The 20,537-nt window shown below is 39.2% G+C and overlaps 1 protein-coding gene across 1 annotated transcript in view; it reads left to right on the forward strand.

Moving 5' to 3' along the window:
* LOC113545207 (syntaxin-11) overlaps positions 1 to 2,288 on the forward strand; it is a 3,366-nt gene extending 1,078 nt beyond the window's left edge. Inside the window, exon 2 of the mRNA XM_026944413.3 lies at positions 1,101 to 2,288. Coding sequence (XP_026800214.3) covers positions 1,101 to 1,959 — 859 coding nt within the window. The 3' untranslated portion in view covers positions 1,960 to 2,288. The remainder of the gene's footprint in view (positions 1 to 1,100) is intronic.
* The last annotated feature ends 18,249 nt before the right edge of the window (positions 2,289 to 20,537 follow it).

The raw sequence follows: 20,537 nt of genomic DNA on the forward strand, positions 1-20,537 counted from the left end.
TTAAAAGCACTGCACTTCCTGGCTGTTGAAGAATGCTCTATAATGAACTGTTTTAACTAGTATCGGACAGATTCATTATTTAAAGCCTATATATACAGTATATATACATACACACACATCATGAAATTCACTCATGGATTAATGGAGTCTTATGGTTTAGTTTGTACTTCACTTAGGCCAAAAGACCAAAAGCTTGAGTGGTTCCTTAGCATGCATAGTGGCAACTGGACCACTTTCAAGTTAAACTCCATTTCAGGAGTAGAGACATGGCATTGACTTTTGAGGAGAAAACACAAAAATGCTAAAATTTGCAGTAGGACATAGGATTTGGTTTAGACAGCTCATCATTTCCATATTACAAATTGAAGTACCATGTCCATGTGCATGTCCTCTGGGTTCTCCAGTTTTCTCCCACCCCCAAACAGATGCCAGTAGGTGTATTGGTCACACCATACATGGTTAATTATAGGTGTATCTGTTTTGAATGAGCAGTGAAATACCAATACAACTATAGGTATTTATTAAGCTTCATTGCTTTCTTGTGTGTATTATATATGTTGTTGCACTGTGTTAGTGGCTTAGCATGTAATTGCACACTCTTATACAAAAGTAGCTTATTCTGTACACAGCCTTATCTTTAAAGCCAATTATTAATCAAAGGGCATATTAGCTGTACTAATGCTCTTCACATACCTAACTTGTATTTACACTCATTCATTGGTTATTTTATCAGGTATGCCCACCATATTACTGCACTTTGTAGGTATACAATTACTGATTGTAGGCCAGCTGGACTCTTCTCAGCAAAGCTATCAATAAGCTGTAGTATCTAACTTTACACCTACAAGGTGTGTATGTGTCTAATTACATGCACTAATTACATGTAAATACTACATGTACAAAGCCTACCTACAGTACATGGTCGACAACACTGATGTTGGAAAACTAAAGCTGGTTTGCAAACAAGTCTGTCTTGTAGGGCAAGTCCAGCACATGCAAATTAAATTAACAGAGAGAAGAGAGATAAGCTGTCGCTGTGTCACATGACATTTCTATTTAAATATTCTATTTTGATATATGCCTATTTATCCTTTTTCCAGCTTTTTCCAGCTTTTTCCAGCTATGAGGGACAGACTAAGCCATCTTCAGACATTCTCAGCAGCAGTCCAGCATTCATTGAAGGAGCGGCATGAAGAACCTCCTCAGGAACATAACACTGACCCTGAGATGGAGGCCATATTTAATGAGGCTAATAACATTCGCCGTGACATTCAGCTCATTCTTTTGGATGTGAAGCATCTCGAAGAGCAGAACTCTCCTGTTTGGAATGAGCTACCAAATTCTAGCACTGTGAAGCACGACTCTAATGCCATTGCTGCTAGCATCAAGTCCCGTGCTAAAGACGTGCTTGCACGTCTTCGCAGTATGGATATGCATGCTAGCGAGCTGGAGAAAAAGCATGGGATCAACAGTGCCCTTTCTCGAATCGCACGAACACAATATGCTGGTTTGAGCAGCAGCTTCCGTGATGTGATGATGGAATACAACAGGGCAGAGATGAGCCACAGGGAAATGTGCAAAACGCATATCCAGAGGCAGCTGGAGATTGTGGGGCGAGAGGTGACAGGTGAGCAGATTGAGGAAATGCTAAGTAATGACCAGTGGAACATCTTTAGTGAGAACGTTGTCACAGAGGGGAAAACAGCACGATCTGCCCTCAGCCAAATCGAAAACCGACACACGGAGCTGCTGGAACTGGAAAGCCGCATAAGGAGCATCCATGAAGTGTTTCTAGACATGGCTATGCTGGTAGAAGAACAGAGCAACATGATAGATTACATACAGACAAATGTCCAAAAAACTGATGCAGATATGAAGAATATGCTGGTAAAGCTTGAAAAGGCCAAGAAATATGATAGAAACAACCCCTTCAAGAAGATCTTTTGTAGGAGGCGTTAATCAACGCGTAACTGCACTGTTTATAATTTTTGGACTTTGCTTGCTGACTGTGACTTTGTTGTGATTTTATTGTGTACTGTTTAAGAGCTGCATTTTTAAAAATTTGCTTTGATATGATATATTAAATGGAGGATAAAATGCCCACATTGACTGTAGCTAAGATATTAATATCGTAGATGAGTTTGTCTTTTGAATAAATCAACCAATTTTTTTTTATATGTCAGGCTGTATCAAAGATTTTCTGGATTAAAAAAAAAAGTTTTTCCTCTCAAATATTTGACTATGTATGTGCGAATTTTGGAGGTAATAAATAAATGATGAATGTTTAATAGTGTAGCAGTGTTACTTTCAACTTTACAATATTACAGGTGTGTACAATATTATACACTATATGGCCAAAAGTTTGTGGACATCTGACCATCACACCACACCCATATGTGCTTTTTGAACATTCCATTCCAGATTTATTCCCCATTTGCTGTTATAATAACCTCGATTCTTCTGGGAAGGCTTTCACATAGGTGTTCACATAGTTTTGCCACATAGAATATATAAAATTATTTAAGTTGCTAGAAAATACAATAGCAAATAGATATAAGGAAGTGGTCACAGTCTCATCGACATGGCCTCACTAGTGCTCATTGAGGAAATCCTATCTTTTCAATACATTACCAACACTAGTGATTCACTAGTGATTCATTAGTTCATTATACACCTGAGCGAACTAAGCACTTTACATCCTCTTCCATTTGTCCCACACTTATGACCTAGGTGACATGCACTTCTGACTTCTGTTAGGAAGGCATGTTAAAAGAGTAACATAGTGGGATATTGCTGGTAAGAAGTCAGCAATACAAGTGTAGAAAAAAAAACATGAATCTCAAGTGGTTGTCTTTTTGACATATTGTGCATTAAATAGGGTGTAGAAAGAAATGGTTTTCCAATGTGGTGCACTTATATAGGGAATATATGGAGGTAGTGTTCTTACACTTGCAAATCCATATAACTGTTCACTGGACTCCAAGGTTCTGTCTTCTCCAAGAAAATAGCAGTGCCATTTAAGACAAGACAAATGAAGAGACACACGCGCCCTCTAGTGGTGGCTGCGTAGCATCTTAGACGTAGAAAACATGCGGAACAATGGGGGCCTCTAGTGGCCAAAACACAACATAGCCAGTCCAAAATCCTGACAAAATTTAAAAATTTTCTCAGCATCTCTTCTGCGCTGGCACATGAAGTGTCTAGGAGTTGCAGGCAACACAGAAGCTCAGATGTCTATACATACATACTTATGTATGTATGGAGTATTTGGACTGACACAATTTTCATAATTTTGCCTCTCTACACCACCACAATGGATTTGAAATGAAGCATTGTGTGATTGAAGTGTAGACTTTCAGCTTTAATTCAAGAGGTTTAACAAAAATATTGCATTAACTGTTTAGGAATTATAGCCATTTTTTTAATAGAGTTCTTCCATTTTCACAGGCTCATAAGCAATTGGACAAACTAAGAATCATCAATCATCTGGCACAAAGACTTTAGCAGCAGATCTTTTAAGTCCTGTAAGTCACGAGGTGGGGCCTCCATGGATCGGGCTTGTTTGTCCAGCACATCCCATAGATGCTTGATCAGATTGAGATCTGAGGAATTTGAAGCCAAGTCAACACCCTGAACTCTGTCATGTTCCTAGAACCATTCCTGAACACTTTCTGCAGTGTGACAGGGCACATTATCCTGCTGAAAGAGGCCACTGCCATTAGGGAGTACCATTGCCATGAAGGGGTGTAACTGGTCTGCAACAATGTTTAGGTAGGTGGTACGTGTCAAAGTAACATCCACATGGGTGCATATATAGTTATAGTTTTAACTTTTCTTTCTTCCTTTCTTTTCTTTCTTCCTGCACTTTAACTGTCTGTGAGCTGCTGTGATAAGTGAATTTCCCCATTGTGGGATCAATAAAGTTTATCTTATCTTTTTTATCTTATCTTATGAATGCCAAGACCCAAGGTTTCCCAGAAGAATATTGCCCAGAGCATCACACTGCCTCCGCCAGCTTGCCTTCTTCCCATAGTGCATCCTGGTGCCATCTCTTCCCCAGGTAAGCAATGCACATGCCCCCAGTCATCCACATGATGTAAAAGAAAACATGATTTATCAGACCAGGCCACCTTCTTCCACTGCTCCATGGTCCAGTTCTGATGCTCTTGTTCCCATTGTAGGCACTTTCGGCAGTGGACTGTGGTCAGCATGGGCACTCTGACCAGTCTGCAGCTACACAGCAAGCTGTGATGTGCTGTGTGTTCTAACACCTTTCTATCATAGCCAGCATTAACTTTCTCTCTTCTGTGGGATCGGACCAAACGGGCATCTATATAGAAATATATAGAAAAAAGTAAATAATATCTTTATCTTTCATCAAGAAGGCGTTTCGTTATTGTGCTATACTGAGTAAACTCTAGAGACTGTTGTGTGTGAAAATCCCAGGAGATTGTTGTTTTTCTTATTTTATGTATTTATACCATACTTACATAAATCCTTAACTTTAACAATTCATCATAGCTCACTAAACTTCACACCTCACTAAACTGTCACACCTGTGACAGTTATTTGGTGTTCTCGATTGCTTATGTTACACATGTAAATGTAAGTAGGTAGAAGTTGGAATATGAGTAATGTAGAGTGCAGCAATGTAGACCATAATAATAAGATTTGTATGAATTTTTTAAGGTTCCAAGAAAGCCTGTTTTCTAAAGTACACTCCTAGAACACTAAACCCGTTCATAAACCAGTTCAGAACAGCACCTTGCTCTGTTATGTGAATAAAAACTAAAAATTGAGCAACAAAGAGTTCTGAGTAACTAGTAGGGGCATACAAAGGAAGTCAATTAATTTCAAATGAAATTAGTTCAAACAGGTTGACTTTGAGTGCAGAAAGAAAAATTTGCAACTTATGCTCATAAGCAGCAAGACTTAACAGGCATTGTCAGATTGTTCAGTGTGCCTTGGCAAAGGTTCTCACCATGTGTCACACCCAACTCTGCACTCTGGAAAGCTAAACATGCTTTCAGTGTCATGCCTCTAAAGCAGCCTGTTGTGCCTCTAAAGCAGCCTGTTTTACAGTTGCTGTAGGCCTTGTGCTTCAACAAACCAGTGAAGCCTAAGTCTGATCAACCAGCAACAGTCCAACAAGCACAGAAAACTCAGAAAGCTTAGTTAGCAGCAGCTTTAAAAATGCTCATTGGATAAATATACTCAGTGGAGGCACTAATTTCCACAGGCACAAGGCATTATTTTGGCAATAACATTAGTTATGGTAGTTCATGGCATGCATATAGGTGCGTCTCCTTGGGGGCAGATAACTGGGATCCTCTGTGCTGCCACTTCATTATTGATTTAGTACTATATAGCTTACGTATTTTACATATTTTTTTAATGCATTTTATGATTGGATAATTGCATGAATGAGTAGGTGTAGAGTTGTTCCTAATAAAGTGTTTGGTGAGTATATGTGAAAAGCAGTGATGGAAGAGTTGCTCATTTCAAATGGGTAGCTTGAGTACAAGTGAATATACAGTATATTGCCAAAGGTTTTGGGATATCTGCCTTTACATGCACATGAACTTTAATGACATCCCATTCTTAATCTGTAGGGTTTAATATGGAGTTGGCCCACCTTTTGCAGCTATAACAGCTTCAACTCTTCTGGGAAGGCTTTCCACAAGGTTTAGGAGTGTGTTTATGGGAATTTTTGACCATTCTTCTAGAAGCAGTTTTGTGAGGTCAGGCACTGATGTTGAACGAGAAGGCCTGGCTCACAGTCTCCGCTCTAATTCATTCCAAAGGTGTTCTATCGGGTTGAGGTCAGGACTCTGTGCAGGCCGGTCAAGTTCCTCCTCACCAAACTCGCTCATCCATGTCTTTATGAACCTTGCTTTGTGCACTGCTGCGCAGTCATGTTGGAACAGGAAGGGGCCATCCCCAAACTGTTCCCACAAAGTTGGGAGCATGAAATTGTCCAAAATGTCTTGGTATGCTGAAGTATTAAGAGTTCCTTTCACTGGAACTAAGGGGCCAAGCCCAACCCCTGAAAAACAACCCCACATCATAATCCCCCCTCCACCAAACTTTACACTTGGCACAATGCAGTCAGGCAAGTACCGTTCTCCTGGCAACCACCAAACCCAGACTCGTCCATCGGATTGCCAGACAGAGAAGCGTGATTCGGCACTCCAGAGAACACGTCTCCACTGCTCTAGAGTCCAGTGGCGGCGTGCTTTACACCAGTGCATCCGACGCTTTGCATTGCACCTGGTGATGTAAGGCTTGGATGCAGCTGCTCGGCCATGGAAACCCATTCCATGAAGCTCTCTACACACTGTTCTTGAGCTAATCTGAAGGCCACACGAAGTTTGGAGGTCTGTAGCTAATGACTCTGCAGAAAGTTGGCGACTTCTGCGCACTGTGTGCCTCAGCATGCGCTGACCCCGCTCTGTGAGTTTACGTGGCCTTCCACTTCATGGCTTAGTTGCCGTTGTTCCCAATTGCTTCCACTTTGTTATAATACCACTAACAGTTGACCGTGGAATATTTAGTAGTAAGGAAATTTCACAAATGGACTTATTGCACAAGTGGCAACCTATCACGGTACCACGCTTGAATTCACTGAGCTCCTGAGAGCAACCCATTCTTTCACAAATGTTTGTAGAAGCAGTCTGCATGCCTAGGTGCTTGATTTTATACACCTGTGGCCATGGACTCCTCAATACTTAGACTCCTCAATACCTAGAACTGGACTGAAGGAAGGAACACACACACACACACACATATATACACATACACACAACTGAACATCCTCCATGCACATGTTTTGCACATGTTTTATGCTGCTGCTGCTACTGTTATGTTTACACATAATACAATACCATTATGTTTACATTACTTCAGCTATTTGTATCAAACTCTGTATTATTTCCACTATTGTCACTTGGCGATTTTCAAACAACTGCGTACTGGTTGGCGTTGTAGTTATTGTACTGTCTTGTTCTGTCTTGTGCGTCCGCACGTTTGCACTTGTGCACTTTATGTTTAATTTATGTAGTCCCCGTAGTTCTGTGTTGTTCTGTGTTGTCTCATGTAGCACCTTGGTCCTGGAGAAACGTTGTTTCATTTCACTATGTACTTGTATATGGCTGAAATGACAATAAACTCCACTTGACTTGACTTGATGGAAGTGATTGGAACACCTGAATTCAATGATTTGGCGGGGTGTCCCAATACTTCTGGCAATATATTGTCATTCCAGTACTAATTGTTAATGAAGGCAGCGGGTTGCTGAAGACACATTGATGGCTACTTTTAAATATAGAAATGTTTTGCTGTGTTATCTTAAGGATAAAAAACTAATATTTTTCTTTTTATACGTATTTATACCATACTTACCTAAATCCTTAACTTTAACAATTCATCGTAGCTCACTAAACTGATTTCAGAATATTAATCTACTTTAACTTCTGTAAGTAGGTAGAAGTTGGAGTATGAGTAGTGAAGTGAAGTGAAGTGACTTGTGGCCAAGTATGGTGACCCATACTCGGAATTTGTGCTCTGCATTTAACCCATCCAAGTGCACACACACAGTAGTGAACACACACACCATGAACACACACCCGGTGCAGTGGGCAGCCTTTTTTGCTGCGGCACCCGGGGAGCAGTTGGGGGTTTGGTGCCTTGCTCAAGGTTCTCACCTCAGTCGTGGTATTGAGGGTGGGAGAGAGCGCTGGTCATTCACTCCCCCCACCTACAATCCCTGCCGGACCCGAGACTCGAACCCTCAACCTTCAGGTTCACCTTCAGGTTGCAAGTCTGACTCTCTATCCATTAGGCCACGACTGCCCCCAGTAATGTAGTAAAGTGAGTAATGTAGAGTGCAGCAATGTAGACCATAATAAGAAGATTTGTATGAATTTTTTAAGGTTCCAAGAGAGCCTGTTTTCTAAAGTACACTCCTAGAACACTAAACCAGTTCATAAACCAGTTCATAAACCAGTTCATAAACCAGTTCAGAACAACACCTTGCTCTGTTATGTGAATAAAAACTAAAAATTGAGCAACAAAGAGTTCTGAGGAACTAGTAGGGGCATACAAAGGAAGTCAATTAATTTCAAATGAAATTAGTTCAAGCAGGTTGACTTTGGGTGCAGAAAGAAAAATTTGCAACTTATGCTCATAAGCAGCAAGACTTAACAGGCATTGTCAGATTGTTCAGTGTGCCTTGGCAAAGGTTCTCACCATGTGTCACACCCAACTCTGCACTCTGGAAAGCTAAACATGCTTTCAGTGTCATGCCTCTAAAGCAGCCTGTTGTTGATGAAGAAAGTATAATACAATTCACAGAAATATGAATTGTTGCATTCAGTCATCAAGGGTTGTTGAGAGGCATGCAAGTCATATAATTCTTGCAATACTGTGTGATCAATTGCTACGCATCCTGTTCTGTCATGTGAACAGTGTGTAGTGTGGAAGCTGTTGATAATTCACCAGCCACTCCGAAATCCAAGTTATCTGCCTTCTGCAATGTTCTTCACTCCTCTTCTCATTTTTTCAGCATAGCAAACAAAGGTAAATGACCATCAAATTAACAATTGAGACTATGTCTGAGTCCCAAGTTTGCACGTTTGCACTTGTGCACTTTATGTTTAATTTATGTAGTCCCCGTAGTTCTGTGTTGTTCTGTGTTGTCTTATGTAGCACCTTGGTCCTGGAGAAACGTTGTTTCATTTCACTATGTACTTGTATATGGCTGAAATGACAATAAACTCCACTTGACTTGACTTGACTTGATGAAAGTGATTGGAACACCTGAATTCAATGATTTGGCGGGGTGTCCCAATACTTCTGACAATATATTGTCATTCCAGTACTAATTGTTAATGAAGGCAGCGGGCTGCTGAAGATACACTGATGGCTACTTTTAAATATAGAAATGTTTTGCTGTGTTATCTTAAGGATAAAAAAACTAATATTTTTCTTTTTATACGTATTTATACCATACTTACCTAAATCCTTAACTTTAACAATTCATCGTAGCTCACTAAACTGATTTCAGAATATTAATCCACTACAAACCACCCACAGTGTGTGACTAGTCCAACATTAAAAACCTTTGTGTCTGTTCAAAGATCGTTGTAGGCTCACAAATTTTCACATTGTTTTACTGCCAGGAAATCTGTCTTTAGGTACATCCAGTTGCACAAGCCCTGACTGCCTAGACTTCATTTATTTTATCACACTGTCTTCAACTGAGAGCAGTATTGTTACAGAATCCCCCCATGGACATGCTACATGTTTACAGTCATTCATTCATTTAGGAGTCTTATCTGACATTATGTTGATTATGACTTGGCTTAGGCCGAGTGAAATAGTCCATTTCAATGCTTCTCAGACTACTCGCAGTTGGTCCACATTTTTGCTTTATTCCATCTAGTAACACATCTGTGACAGTTATTTGGTGTTCTTGATTGCTTATGTTACAAATGTAGATGTAAGTAGGTAGAAGTTGGAGTATGAGTAATGTAGAGTGCAGCAATGTAGACCATAATAATAAGATTTGTATGAATTTTTTAAGGTTCCAAGAAAGCCTGTTTTCTAAAGTACACTCCTAGAACACTAAACCAGTTCATAAACCAGTTCAGAACAACACCTTGCTCTGTTATGTGAATAAAAACTAAAAATTGAGCAACAAAGAGTTCTGAGGAACTAGTAGGGGCATACAAAGGAAGTCAATTAATTTCAAATGACATTAGTTCAAATAGGTTGACTTTGAGTGCAGAAAGAAAAATTTGCAACTTATGCTCATAAGCAGCAAGACTTAACAGGCATTGTCAGATTGTTCAGTGTGCCTTGGCAAAGGTTCTCACCATGTGTCACACCCAACTCTGCACTCTGGAAAGCTAAACATGCTTTCAGTGTCATGCCTCTAAAGCAGCCTGTTGTTGATGAAGAAAGTATAATACAATTCACAGAAATATGAATTGTTGCATTCAGTCATCAAGGGTTGTTGAGAGGCATGCAAGTCATATAATTCTTGCAATACTGTGTGACCAATTGCTACGCATCCTGTTCTGTCATGTGAACAGTGTGTAGTGTGGAAGCTGTTGATAATTCACCAGCCACTCCGAAATCCAAGTTATCTGCCTTCTGCAATGTTCTTCACTCCTCTTCTCATTTTTTCAGCATAGCAAACAAAGGTAAATGACCATCAAATTAACAATTGAGACTATGTCTGAGTCCCAAAAACTAATTGGAAGGCTATTCTATCGCTGGAGGGCTTTGTATGAAAAAGCTCCGTCCCCTGCTGTAGCTTTTATTAGAAAGCATCTTTCCAATGCCTTTGTCTTAACAGTAATAAGACTGAAATAATGCTTGTTGGTTCTCCTCATCAGCTTTGTAAAGCTGGCTCTTTAAATTTAATTGTGGATTGCTCTGCTTTGGAGTTTCAAACAAAGCAAAAAAACTAGGAGTTATATTTGATGCGAATTTGTCCTTTGATCCACATGTGCAGAATACTGTTAAAACATCCTTCTTTATCTCAGAAATATTGCAAGATTGCGCCCTATGTTATCTTTCTCTGTGGCTGAAAAGCTGATCAGTACTTTTGTCTTTTCTCACATTGCAATGCGCTCCTTGCTGGGGTCTCTAAGTCTACAATAAATAAACTGTGGTATGTGCAAAATTCAGCAGCTGGAATCCTGACTAGGTCCAGGACAAGCGATCACATCACTCCTATTTTTGAGTTCTTGCACTGGCTCCCTGCCAGGTTTCTTGTTGATTTTAAAATCCTCATGCTTACATACAAAGCTTTGCATGGTTTGGCTCCCCAATGTTTGGCTTAGCTTTTAACCCATTACACCTCAAAACGTGATCTCCGCTCCTCCAATTCTGGTCTTTTAACTATCCCTTAGACTCGTTTAGGTATTGTGGGTGATAGGGCATTTTCTTCTTGTGCTACAAAACTGTGGAACTCACTACCATTTGATCTTAGAGAAGCCTAGTCTTTTAGTGTATTTAAATCTTCTCTCAAAACTTATTTCTTTAGAATAGCTTTTCCTTGATGAATTTGTTTTATTATTAACTGTTTTTGATGCATGCTTGTATACTTTGTTTTATGTACTTCTGTTTCTATTTTCTTTTCCTATGTAAAGTGCCTTGAGAGGCCTATATATATAAAGTTTTGTTATTATCTTATCTTACCTGACCATTAAATTCAGTAATTTTTTTTTAACAAATGTGTGGTGCTGGTATTCCAATTGTTAATTAATGGAAATAAAGTCAGTAGTTTTGTGCTGATAATGTAAGCAATCATATTAATATATTATTTGTCCATATTTAATCCATTTGAGGTGTGGTCTTAAGAGACAGTTAAATATTTTAAGATTTTTACCTTTGAGATCAAATGCTTGCAAACCTCATTAATAAAAAGGCTTCATTGTGTTTGCTTACACAAGGCCACTTACTCAAACATCAGATAACTGGGTAGCGTGTAGAGGAAGGTGTGGCCCTTTTTAACAACTGTTTGAACAGTTTCTATTTTGTAAAGATATTGTATGTCGTAATCTGTTCGAAAACTAATAAACGTGGAAAAATACTGTTTTACAGTTGGTGTAGGCCTTGTGCTTCAACAAACCAGTGAAGCCTAAGTCTGATCAACCAGCAAAAGTAGTTTACAGTTCAAGTTCACTAATGTTGCAAAACACTAGACTATTCAGTCAGTTAAGGTCACAGAAATGATGAAATGCACAGAAAAAAAAACAAAAAAAAAATTGGTGTGAAAAAGTGTTGGCCCCCTTCCTGATTTCCAATCTTTTTGCATGTTTGTCACACTTTAATGTTTCAGATCATCAAACAAATTTAAATATTAGTCAAAGATAACATGAGTAAACACAGTTTTTGAAGGTTTTTATTATTAAGGGAAAACAAAATCCAAAACTACATGGCCCTGTGTGAAAAAGTGAACCATGAATTCTGCTGTCTACCAAAAAATCCTGAAGGAGAATGTCAGGCCATCTGTTCGTGACCTCAAGCTGAAGTGAACTTGGGTTCTGCAGCAGGACAATGATCCAAAACACACCAGCAAGTCCACCCCTGAATGGCTGAAGAAAAACAAAATGAAGACTTTGAAGTGGCCTAGTCAAAGTCCTGACCTGAATCCTATTGAGATGTAACTAATCAGCTAATTAACAACCCCTCCTGAATCAAGATCAGTGTGATGGAGCAAGTAAAACACTAAAATGTGCAGGACAGGAGGGACTCCAGAACCATTTACATTTACATTTACATTTATGGTATTTGGCAGACGCCCTTATCCAGAGCGACTTACAATAGTGCTTTGAAGTCTATCAAAAATACATTCTTATATTGGCTCTGTAGGTCACAAACTAGGAATACCATCAGTCCAAAACTCTGTTGGGGAGGTTTTTTTTTTGTTTTGTTTTTTTGTTTTTTTTGTTTTTGTGAAAGTGCTAATTTAAGTATTTTATGAAGAGGTAAGTCTTTAGACGTCGTTTGAAGACTGCCAGTGACTCAGCTGTTCGGACATCTAGGGGAAGTTCATTCCACCACCTTGGTGCCAGAACAGAGAAGAGTCTCGATGCATGCCTTCCTTGTACCCTGAGAGATGGAGGGACCAGTCGAGCAGTGCTAGAGGATCGGAGGGAGCGTGGTGGCGCTCGAGGTGTGATAAGTGCTTTGAGATAAGTGGGTGCTGGTCCGTTTTTGGCTTTGTAGGCGAGCATCAGTGTTTTAAATCTGATGCGGGCAGCTACAGGAAGCCAGTGGAGGGAGCGCAGCAATGGGGTGGTGTGGGAAAATTTAGGAAGGTTGAAAACCAGTCGTGCAGCTGCATTCTGGATCAGTTGCAGAGGACGAATGGCGCTCAGAGGCAGACCTGCCAGGAGTGAGTTGCAGTAGTCCAGTCTCAAAATGACAAGGGACTGAACAAGCACCTGTGTGGCCTGTGAGGAAAGAAATGGACGAATTCTTCTGATGTTATAAAGGAGAAATCAACATGAGCGTGTTAGATTAGCAATGTGAGAGGAGAAGGACAGTTGATTGTCCATGGTTACCCCCAGGTTGCGTGCGGTAACCGAAGGCGAGATCAGAGAATTGTCTAGGGAAATTGCAAGATCCTGAGATGGGGATGAATCACATGGGATGAACAGCAGTTCAGTTTTGGTGGGATTAAGTTTCAGCTGGTGAGTTGTCATCCATGATGAGATGTCAGCCAGACAAGCTGATATCCGAGCAGAAACATGAGAGTCTGAGGGAGGGAAGGAGAGGATGAGTTGAGTGTCATCTGCATAGCAGTGGTATGAAAACCCATGTGAGGATATGACCGCACCAAGAGATCGGGTATAGAGGGAGAACAGGAGAGGACCAAGTACTGAGCCTTGTGGAACACCAGTGGAGAGTCTGCGAGGAGCAGATGTGGATCCCCTCCATGTCACCTGATATGACCGATCTTCCAGGTAGGAAGCAAACCATTGCCATGCTGCACCACGAATTCCAAGACTCATGAGGGTGGATAGGAGAGTCTTGTGGTTCACCGTGTCAAACGCTGCTGAAAGGTCAAGGAGGATGAGAACTGAAGACAGTTTGGCTGATCTAGCGGCATGTAGCTTCTCAGTGACGGCCAAAAGGGCAGTCTCTGTGGAGTGTGCCGGTTTAAAGCCAGACTGATTGGGATCTTGGAGGTTGTTCTGTGAGAGATAGCAAGACAGCTGATTATAGACAGTCCGTTCAAGGGTTTTAGAAAGAAAAGAGAGAAGTGATACCGGTCGGTAGTTGCTGATGACAGAGGGATCTAGAGTGGGTTTCTTCAGGATGGGAATAACTCTTGCTCTCTTGAATGAAGTTGGTACATGACCCGATGTTATGGAGCCATTGATGATAGTGGTGATGAAGGGGAGGAGGTCTTGAGAGATGGTCTGGAGCATTGTCGAAGGGATTGGATCCAATGGGCAGGTGGTAGGATTGCAGGATAAGATGATTTGCAGGATCTCTTCTGTTGTTAGTTTAGAAAACTGTGTCAGCGAATGAGAAGGAGAATCCTCAGTGTGTAGTGTAGGAGCAGGAGTAGAAGTGAATGTCTGACAGATTTTTCCAATCTTCTCATCATAAAAAGTGGCAAAGTCTTGAGCAGTCAGAGAGGATGGAGCAGGAGGAGCCGGAGGGTTGAGCAGTGAAGAAAAGATGTTGTGGAGCTTGCGAGGATCTTGTGCAGAGGATTCCAGCTTCTCTTTGTAGAAGGCAGTCTTAGCAGAAGTCACTTCAGATGAAAATTTGGACAGGAGAGCACGATAGGAGACCAGATCTGTGTCGAGTTGCGATTTCAGAACCAGTGTTAGGAACCTGTGCTCTGAAGATATGTACATTTAATCATCATTGTTATTTCTTTATAATTGTGGCTCTATTTAGTTGCTACCCTAGCTTGGTTACCTTCTTCTGATGTGTCGGGATTCCGATTGTCTACTGTGATTATAAAGAAGGAACATCACAGGACGCATGGTGATTTTGTTGGAATTTCACCCATATAGTACATTATCATAGCAAGATATGAAAATTTCGTCATTTTTGTGGAGATGGGTAGAAATCCCACAATCCTTGTGGGAGTGAGAGCAGGAAAATTTCTCACAGAATGGAAGAAAACACGTCTAATTGTACATTAGGTAGGATTAATTTTAATTACTTTTATCTTGAATAATGAGAAATATTGAATACAGTGTAGCCCAGCTCAGGTTAATTAGGTTAGCTTGCCTGGATAAGTTGCAAACGCGTCTCTACTCCTATGTGTTATCAAACGAGGTACTCGAGATGCTTTGTCATTACAGGTCGCTGTTTGGTCTTATGGCAGAGTTGGCACTTTATTTTATAGTCAGTACAGCTGGTATGATGAGTCTGTCCTTGGTGGTCTAGTGGCTAATGTTCCCACACTCTTACCAGTGTGGCCCAGGCTCAATTCCCAATCAAGAAGCCAACCCAGTGTACTCTGAGTGCCAGTGCCAATCCCAGATAAAACCTGTGCCAAATCAAACATGATCTGCTGTGTAAACCCCTAACGGGAGCAGCTGGAACAACTATATCTTGTGTGATGACTAAGTTTATATCAAATGGCCAGTAGATTGAGATGCTGGGTATAGAACAAAGTAGAGTCTTTCAGTTAATGTAAAATGATTAAGGACCGATAAGAATTGAAAGAATGTTGCAATATTAACATGATCTACAAAAGAAATATACTTTAGAGAGACAGAAGGTGTCCCCGTCGACAGGTAGATATTAGTTTTGCATTACAATCCACAGAAGTAGTAATTTGGTAGTTTGTTTTAGTATTACTGCTAATGTTTTACTTTTGCTTCTGGTCTTCTAATAATGCTAACAGTTGTACAAAATATCAGCGTTCTTGAAAGTCCGGTTGTCTGATCAAATTAGTGGACCTGATAGGATCTAATTCGCAGTTGTTGGTCACTTTGTAGACGATACCTTCATAAAAAAGAAGACAGAGAGAGAGAGAGAAAGAGAGAAGGGAGGCTGCTAAAGCCAGTGCAACATTACATAGCTGGATTCAAAGCTCCAGCAAGCCAGCAGGTAAATCATTATATACATTATTTAACAAACAGTTCTTCCCTGTAAAGTATATTTCCCATCATAATCATTTGTCTTAGTTGGTAGTAATCTATAACATATAGCATATTTAGAATATTTCATGAAAGCCATATTAATCCTAGTATACAGAACAATAATAATAATAATAAAAACAAATATACTAGAAATATTCTAAATGAGTTGAATCTTAGCATAATACGGATATATGCTGTGTAACAATAAATGACATTTCTAATACTTCCAGTCCAGGTGAAGGCAGAGGCAGGCTCAGGGGGTGAGGGAGAGCCCACTGGGCATCAGGAGCCAAATCAGACAGGTACAGGTGAGAGAGTTATACTGAGCGTGGGCTATCTTCTCTTTTAATCGGATATTTGTACCGATAATTTGTAGTTACAAACTTGTCATAAAAAAAACCTTTTAGTCTTTTTAGCCTCTCAAAATGTGTGTGCACGGCCCTTTTTCTAATAAAGTGCTTCGTGAGTGTATACTACTATACTAATCATCACCTCACCAAGCTAAAGCATAAAACTACATAGCTGTCACTAGCCTAAGCCTGGGCTAGCCATGCTGGTATTGGTAAATATGTTATATTTAAAGGTATGTTACAGCACCTTATCAAAACTACTACAGTTTAAAGACATTTAAGCTATCATTTCTTTCCCTTTCTGTAGATAGTTACGCGTTCGCGCACTACACATAATCCGCCATGTTGAAATCCATTACACTCGCGTGACTTTCCTAAACATACGACGTCATTTCCTGGACTTGCCTCCAACAAGGTGGGACTCAGAGGGGGAATTTTGGACAAGATGGCAGGGTGAACACATATGTTTTTACCGAGCTGCCTAGCTAATCTCCCAATTTAGTTTTCAAACATACACAAGTCTCATTTACGCCTACCAAAATAACATTTAAACACTGTATGTGTGTCTTGTGTCGTCAAAATACGGATATCTTCACAACAAACTACCTTACCGAAGACTATCATCCCTGCGGTCCGTGACTCAAACCTAGCTTCGGTGTCAGGCGATGCAGATATGGAGGTAACATTACAGTCCGCTCAAACAGATAAACGCCGTGATTCGTCTCATTTCACCCCTACTAAATCAAACGCCTCAAAAAAATTAAGGCCTCACGACGAAGATATCACTAATGCAACTCTTCTGCAAGCTATAACTTCACTGACGGCTCGCTTTGACTCACAAGATGAAAAATTAGAAGAAATGGCGAATCAAATGTCGGGACCACGGAGTTCGATTCACGGAGTTCGATTCACGGAGGATCTGACGAGGGAGGATCGACTGGCCCGTGCTGCGCTATGGCCTCTGATCGATCAGGCCCGTAGAGCAGGAAAGAAAGCGTACTACCGTGGTCCATTTGGTTACATTGAAGGGAAACGCATTGACTCGATATGATTATTAACCTGAACTGGTTACGGGTAGGATCGTATGAGATATGACTGTTTTTGGAGTCACACTAGGTTGTCAGGTATGTTCTAGGTTTGTGATTATTCATCCTGGTGAATTTTTGTTATTTCTCATACAAGTATTTGCATTTCCCCTTACATTTTGTACTTTTCTTTTCTTGTTGTTGCTATGTTTCCAATTAAGTTGCCATTTTCTTTCATGTCATTGAATGTTAGGGGCATTCAAAATAAGGTTAAAAGAAAAGCAATGTTCTTATTTTGTAAAAGTAACAGTTCTCACTGTATTTTTCTACAAGAAACGCACTCTGTTGTAACGGATACTGCCTTTTGGTCTAGTCAGTGGGGAGATAAAATATTACTTAGCCACGGTTCCTCCCACTCGGCAGGTACTGCAATTTTATTCAATAACTGTCCAGGAAAAATAATATCTTCCAGATCTGATCTAAGTGGACATTGGTTAGCGGTTGTGTTAGATATTGAACATATTTTCTTCATTTTGGTTAATGTATATGGCCACAATAATGCTAAATTGAATCAAAGTTTACTTCAAGAGGTCTCTTCTGTAATCTCTGACTTAAATAGAATTTACCCTACAGATAATATTGTTGTAGGTGGAGATTTTAATGTTGTACCGAATGAGACACAGGATAGACATCCACCCAAAAGCATCACTTCTCGACCAAATCCTTTGGTCTCCCACTTTTGCAGTAGCCTTAAATTGATAGATGTCTGGAGATATCTCAATCCTAATCTCAGGCAGTTCTCTTGGTTAAGACCCAATGCCTCCAGCAAATCAAGAATTGATTATTGGCTTATTTCAGATAACTTACTGTTATAGGTTAAAGACTGCGCAATTTCGGCAGCACCTTTGACAGACCACTGTGCTGTTTCACTACTATTCAAACCAAACCACAACACTTCAAGGATTAAGGGATATTGGAAATTTAATTCTGATTTACTTAATAATGAGAGATTCTGTAATAAAGTTAAAGATTTAATTATGGAAATTAAGAACAGTAATAACTTTAATTCTAATAAAGCCAGATGAGAATTCCTCAAATTTAAAATTCGTGAATTATCTATTAATTACAGTAAAATACTTGCCAAAGTAAGGAGACAACAGGAATGTAATATTATTTATGAGATTAACAGATGTTGTAGTGAGAGTGTAGTGAGAGTGTTGAATGATACGGAAAAAAGCAAAATGGTCTCTCTACAATTAGAACTGGACAATCTTTACATTAAGAAAGCTGAAGGTGCATATATACGTTTTGGGGCTAAATGGATAGAAGAGGGTGAAAATAGTACTTCTTACTTTTGCAGATTAGAAAAAAGACGACAATCGAGTAACTCAGTCCTTTCACTAATGATTGATGGTGTTGAATGTACAGATCCTATTCTAATAAGTAAGAAAATCTATCAATTCTACAGTGACTTGTATTCTTCCAACTTTTCCCCAATAGAGTGTAATGATTTCTTTGATAAAATAATACATTTTATTCCCCACATAGACAATGATTGGAAAGATTGTTGTGATGCTGACTTGCATATTGAAGAACTTGACTCAGCAGTTCAAAATCTGAAGTTAAACAAATCTCCTGGCCCTGATGGCCTCACAGCTAATTTTTACAAATTCTTTTGGAATGATATCAGACTATTATTATTTAATGCTTTTGTTGAATCCATTGAAGACGGTTCTTTTGGCCCCACCATGAATCAGGGTCTGATTACATTAATCCCTAAACCAAACAAAGATATGAGATATGTGGATAATTTTCATCCAATCACATTGCTCAATAATGATTATAAAATTCTCACACATATATATGTTAATAGATTAAAAGTGGGCATTAATAATTTAGTTAACGAATCACAATCAGGCTTTCTTAAAGGAAGATCTATTCATAATAATATAAGGTTAGTGATGGATTTGGTGGAGTACAGTCACTTGATAGAGGATGATGGAATCATTTTATTTCTAGACTTCAAAAAGGCCTTTGATATGATAGAGCACGCTTTTCTTTTTAAATCTTTGAAACTTTTCGGTTTTGGTTAATGTTATAAAATTGATTTACAGAGACATGAATAGTTCCATTTCTCTCCCTTTTGGTACTACACAAAGATTTCAGATTGGCCATGGAATAAGGCAGGGATGCCCATTGTCCCCACTTTTATTTATTTTAGCTGTAGATATGATGTCCACTCTGGTTAGTCATGATTTATCTGTGAAGAAATTAAATGTATTTGGGAAAACCTTAGCAATCAGTCAGCTAGCAGATGACACTACATTATTTTTACAAAATAAAGACCAAATTCTTCTGGCTATCTCTCTAATCAATACCTTTTGTAAAGCGTCAGGCCTTCAACTAAATTTAAACAAATGTCAACTTTTGGCCCTACACCCCATTCAAGAGTTGTCCTTATATAACATGCCAGTTAAACAGACGGTGAAATATCTAGGCATCTCTATTTCCAGAGATTTGAAGATTAGTATGAAAGAAAATTTTGAAAATAAAATACAAATAGCCAATGGTATTTTGAATAGCTGGTTACAGAGAGATGTATCAGTTTTTGGGAGAATTAAAGTTGAATATCTATTTAGACTGGTTTATCCAGCTCTTGCTTTAGCTCCCTCTTCAGTTATCATAAAAACAAGCAATCAAAAAATGTATGACTTTATTTGGAGGCACAAAACTCATTACATTAGAAAATATGATATTATCAAAGGGTACAAAGAAGGTGGTCTGAATGTAATTGAATTTGAGAGTATGAATAGTTTGTTAAAACTTAAGTGGCTTCAAATGTTTTTAGGTAATACTGAGAGCTTCTGGTATGCAGTGCCTTCAGCTTTGTTTCGTAAAGTGGGTGGTATCCGCTTCCTTCTCAAATGTGACTTTGATTTACACAAACTTCCACTGAAGCTATCAGCATTCCACCAACAAGCCTTATTATGCTGGAAGTTGGCGCACACACACAATTTTACACCCCCAATACTCCTATATGGAATAAAAAATATATTCTACACAGAAACAAATCCCTATTTTATGAGGACTGGGTAAAAAGAAATATTTGGTCGGTATTGGATTTAATGGATGAGTCTGGTAATATGTTAAATTACAATTCATTTACTTTAAAACATGGATTTGCCTGTCATCCAAAGCAATTCTTTACTGTTATTAATGCAATACCCTCAGGTATAAAAATGTTAATGAGATGTTCCCTTTCCTACTCTAAAATTACTGCAGTCCTTCCCTTATTATATGTTGGTGATATTGAGATAGAGAATAAACTCTGCACTAACAAATATATAAGACAATGTATCATCCAGTCATGTTACCCTTGTCAAATATTAAGAAATAAATTAGATCACATATTTGATAAAAACAATGTTAAATATTTCAGAACAGCCTATATAAAATTTCCTATTCTTCCCAAGGTAAAAGAAATACAATTTAAAATATTAAATGAGATCTCAGTCCTTTTGGACAGCATTGCA

This window comes from Pangasianodon hypophthalmus, chromosome 19, assembly GCF_027358585.1.
Source record: "Pangasianodon hypophthalmus isolate fPanHyp1 chromosome 19, fPanHyp1.pri, whole genome shotgun sequence".
Classification (NCBI taxonomy): Eukaryota; Metazoa; Chordata; class Actinopteri; order Siluriformes; family Pangasiidae; genus Pangasianodon; species Pangasianodon hypophthalmus.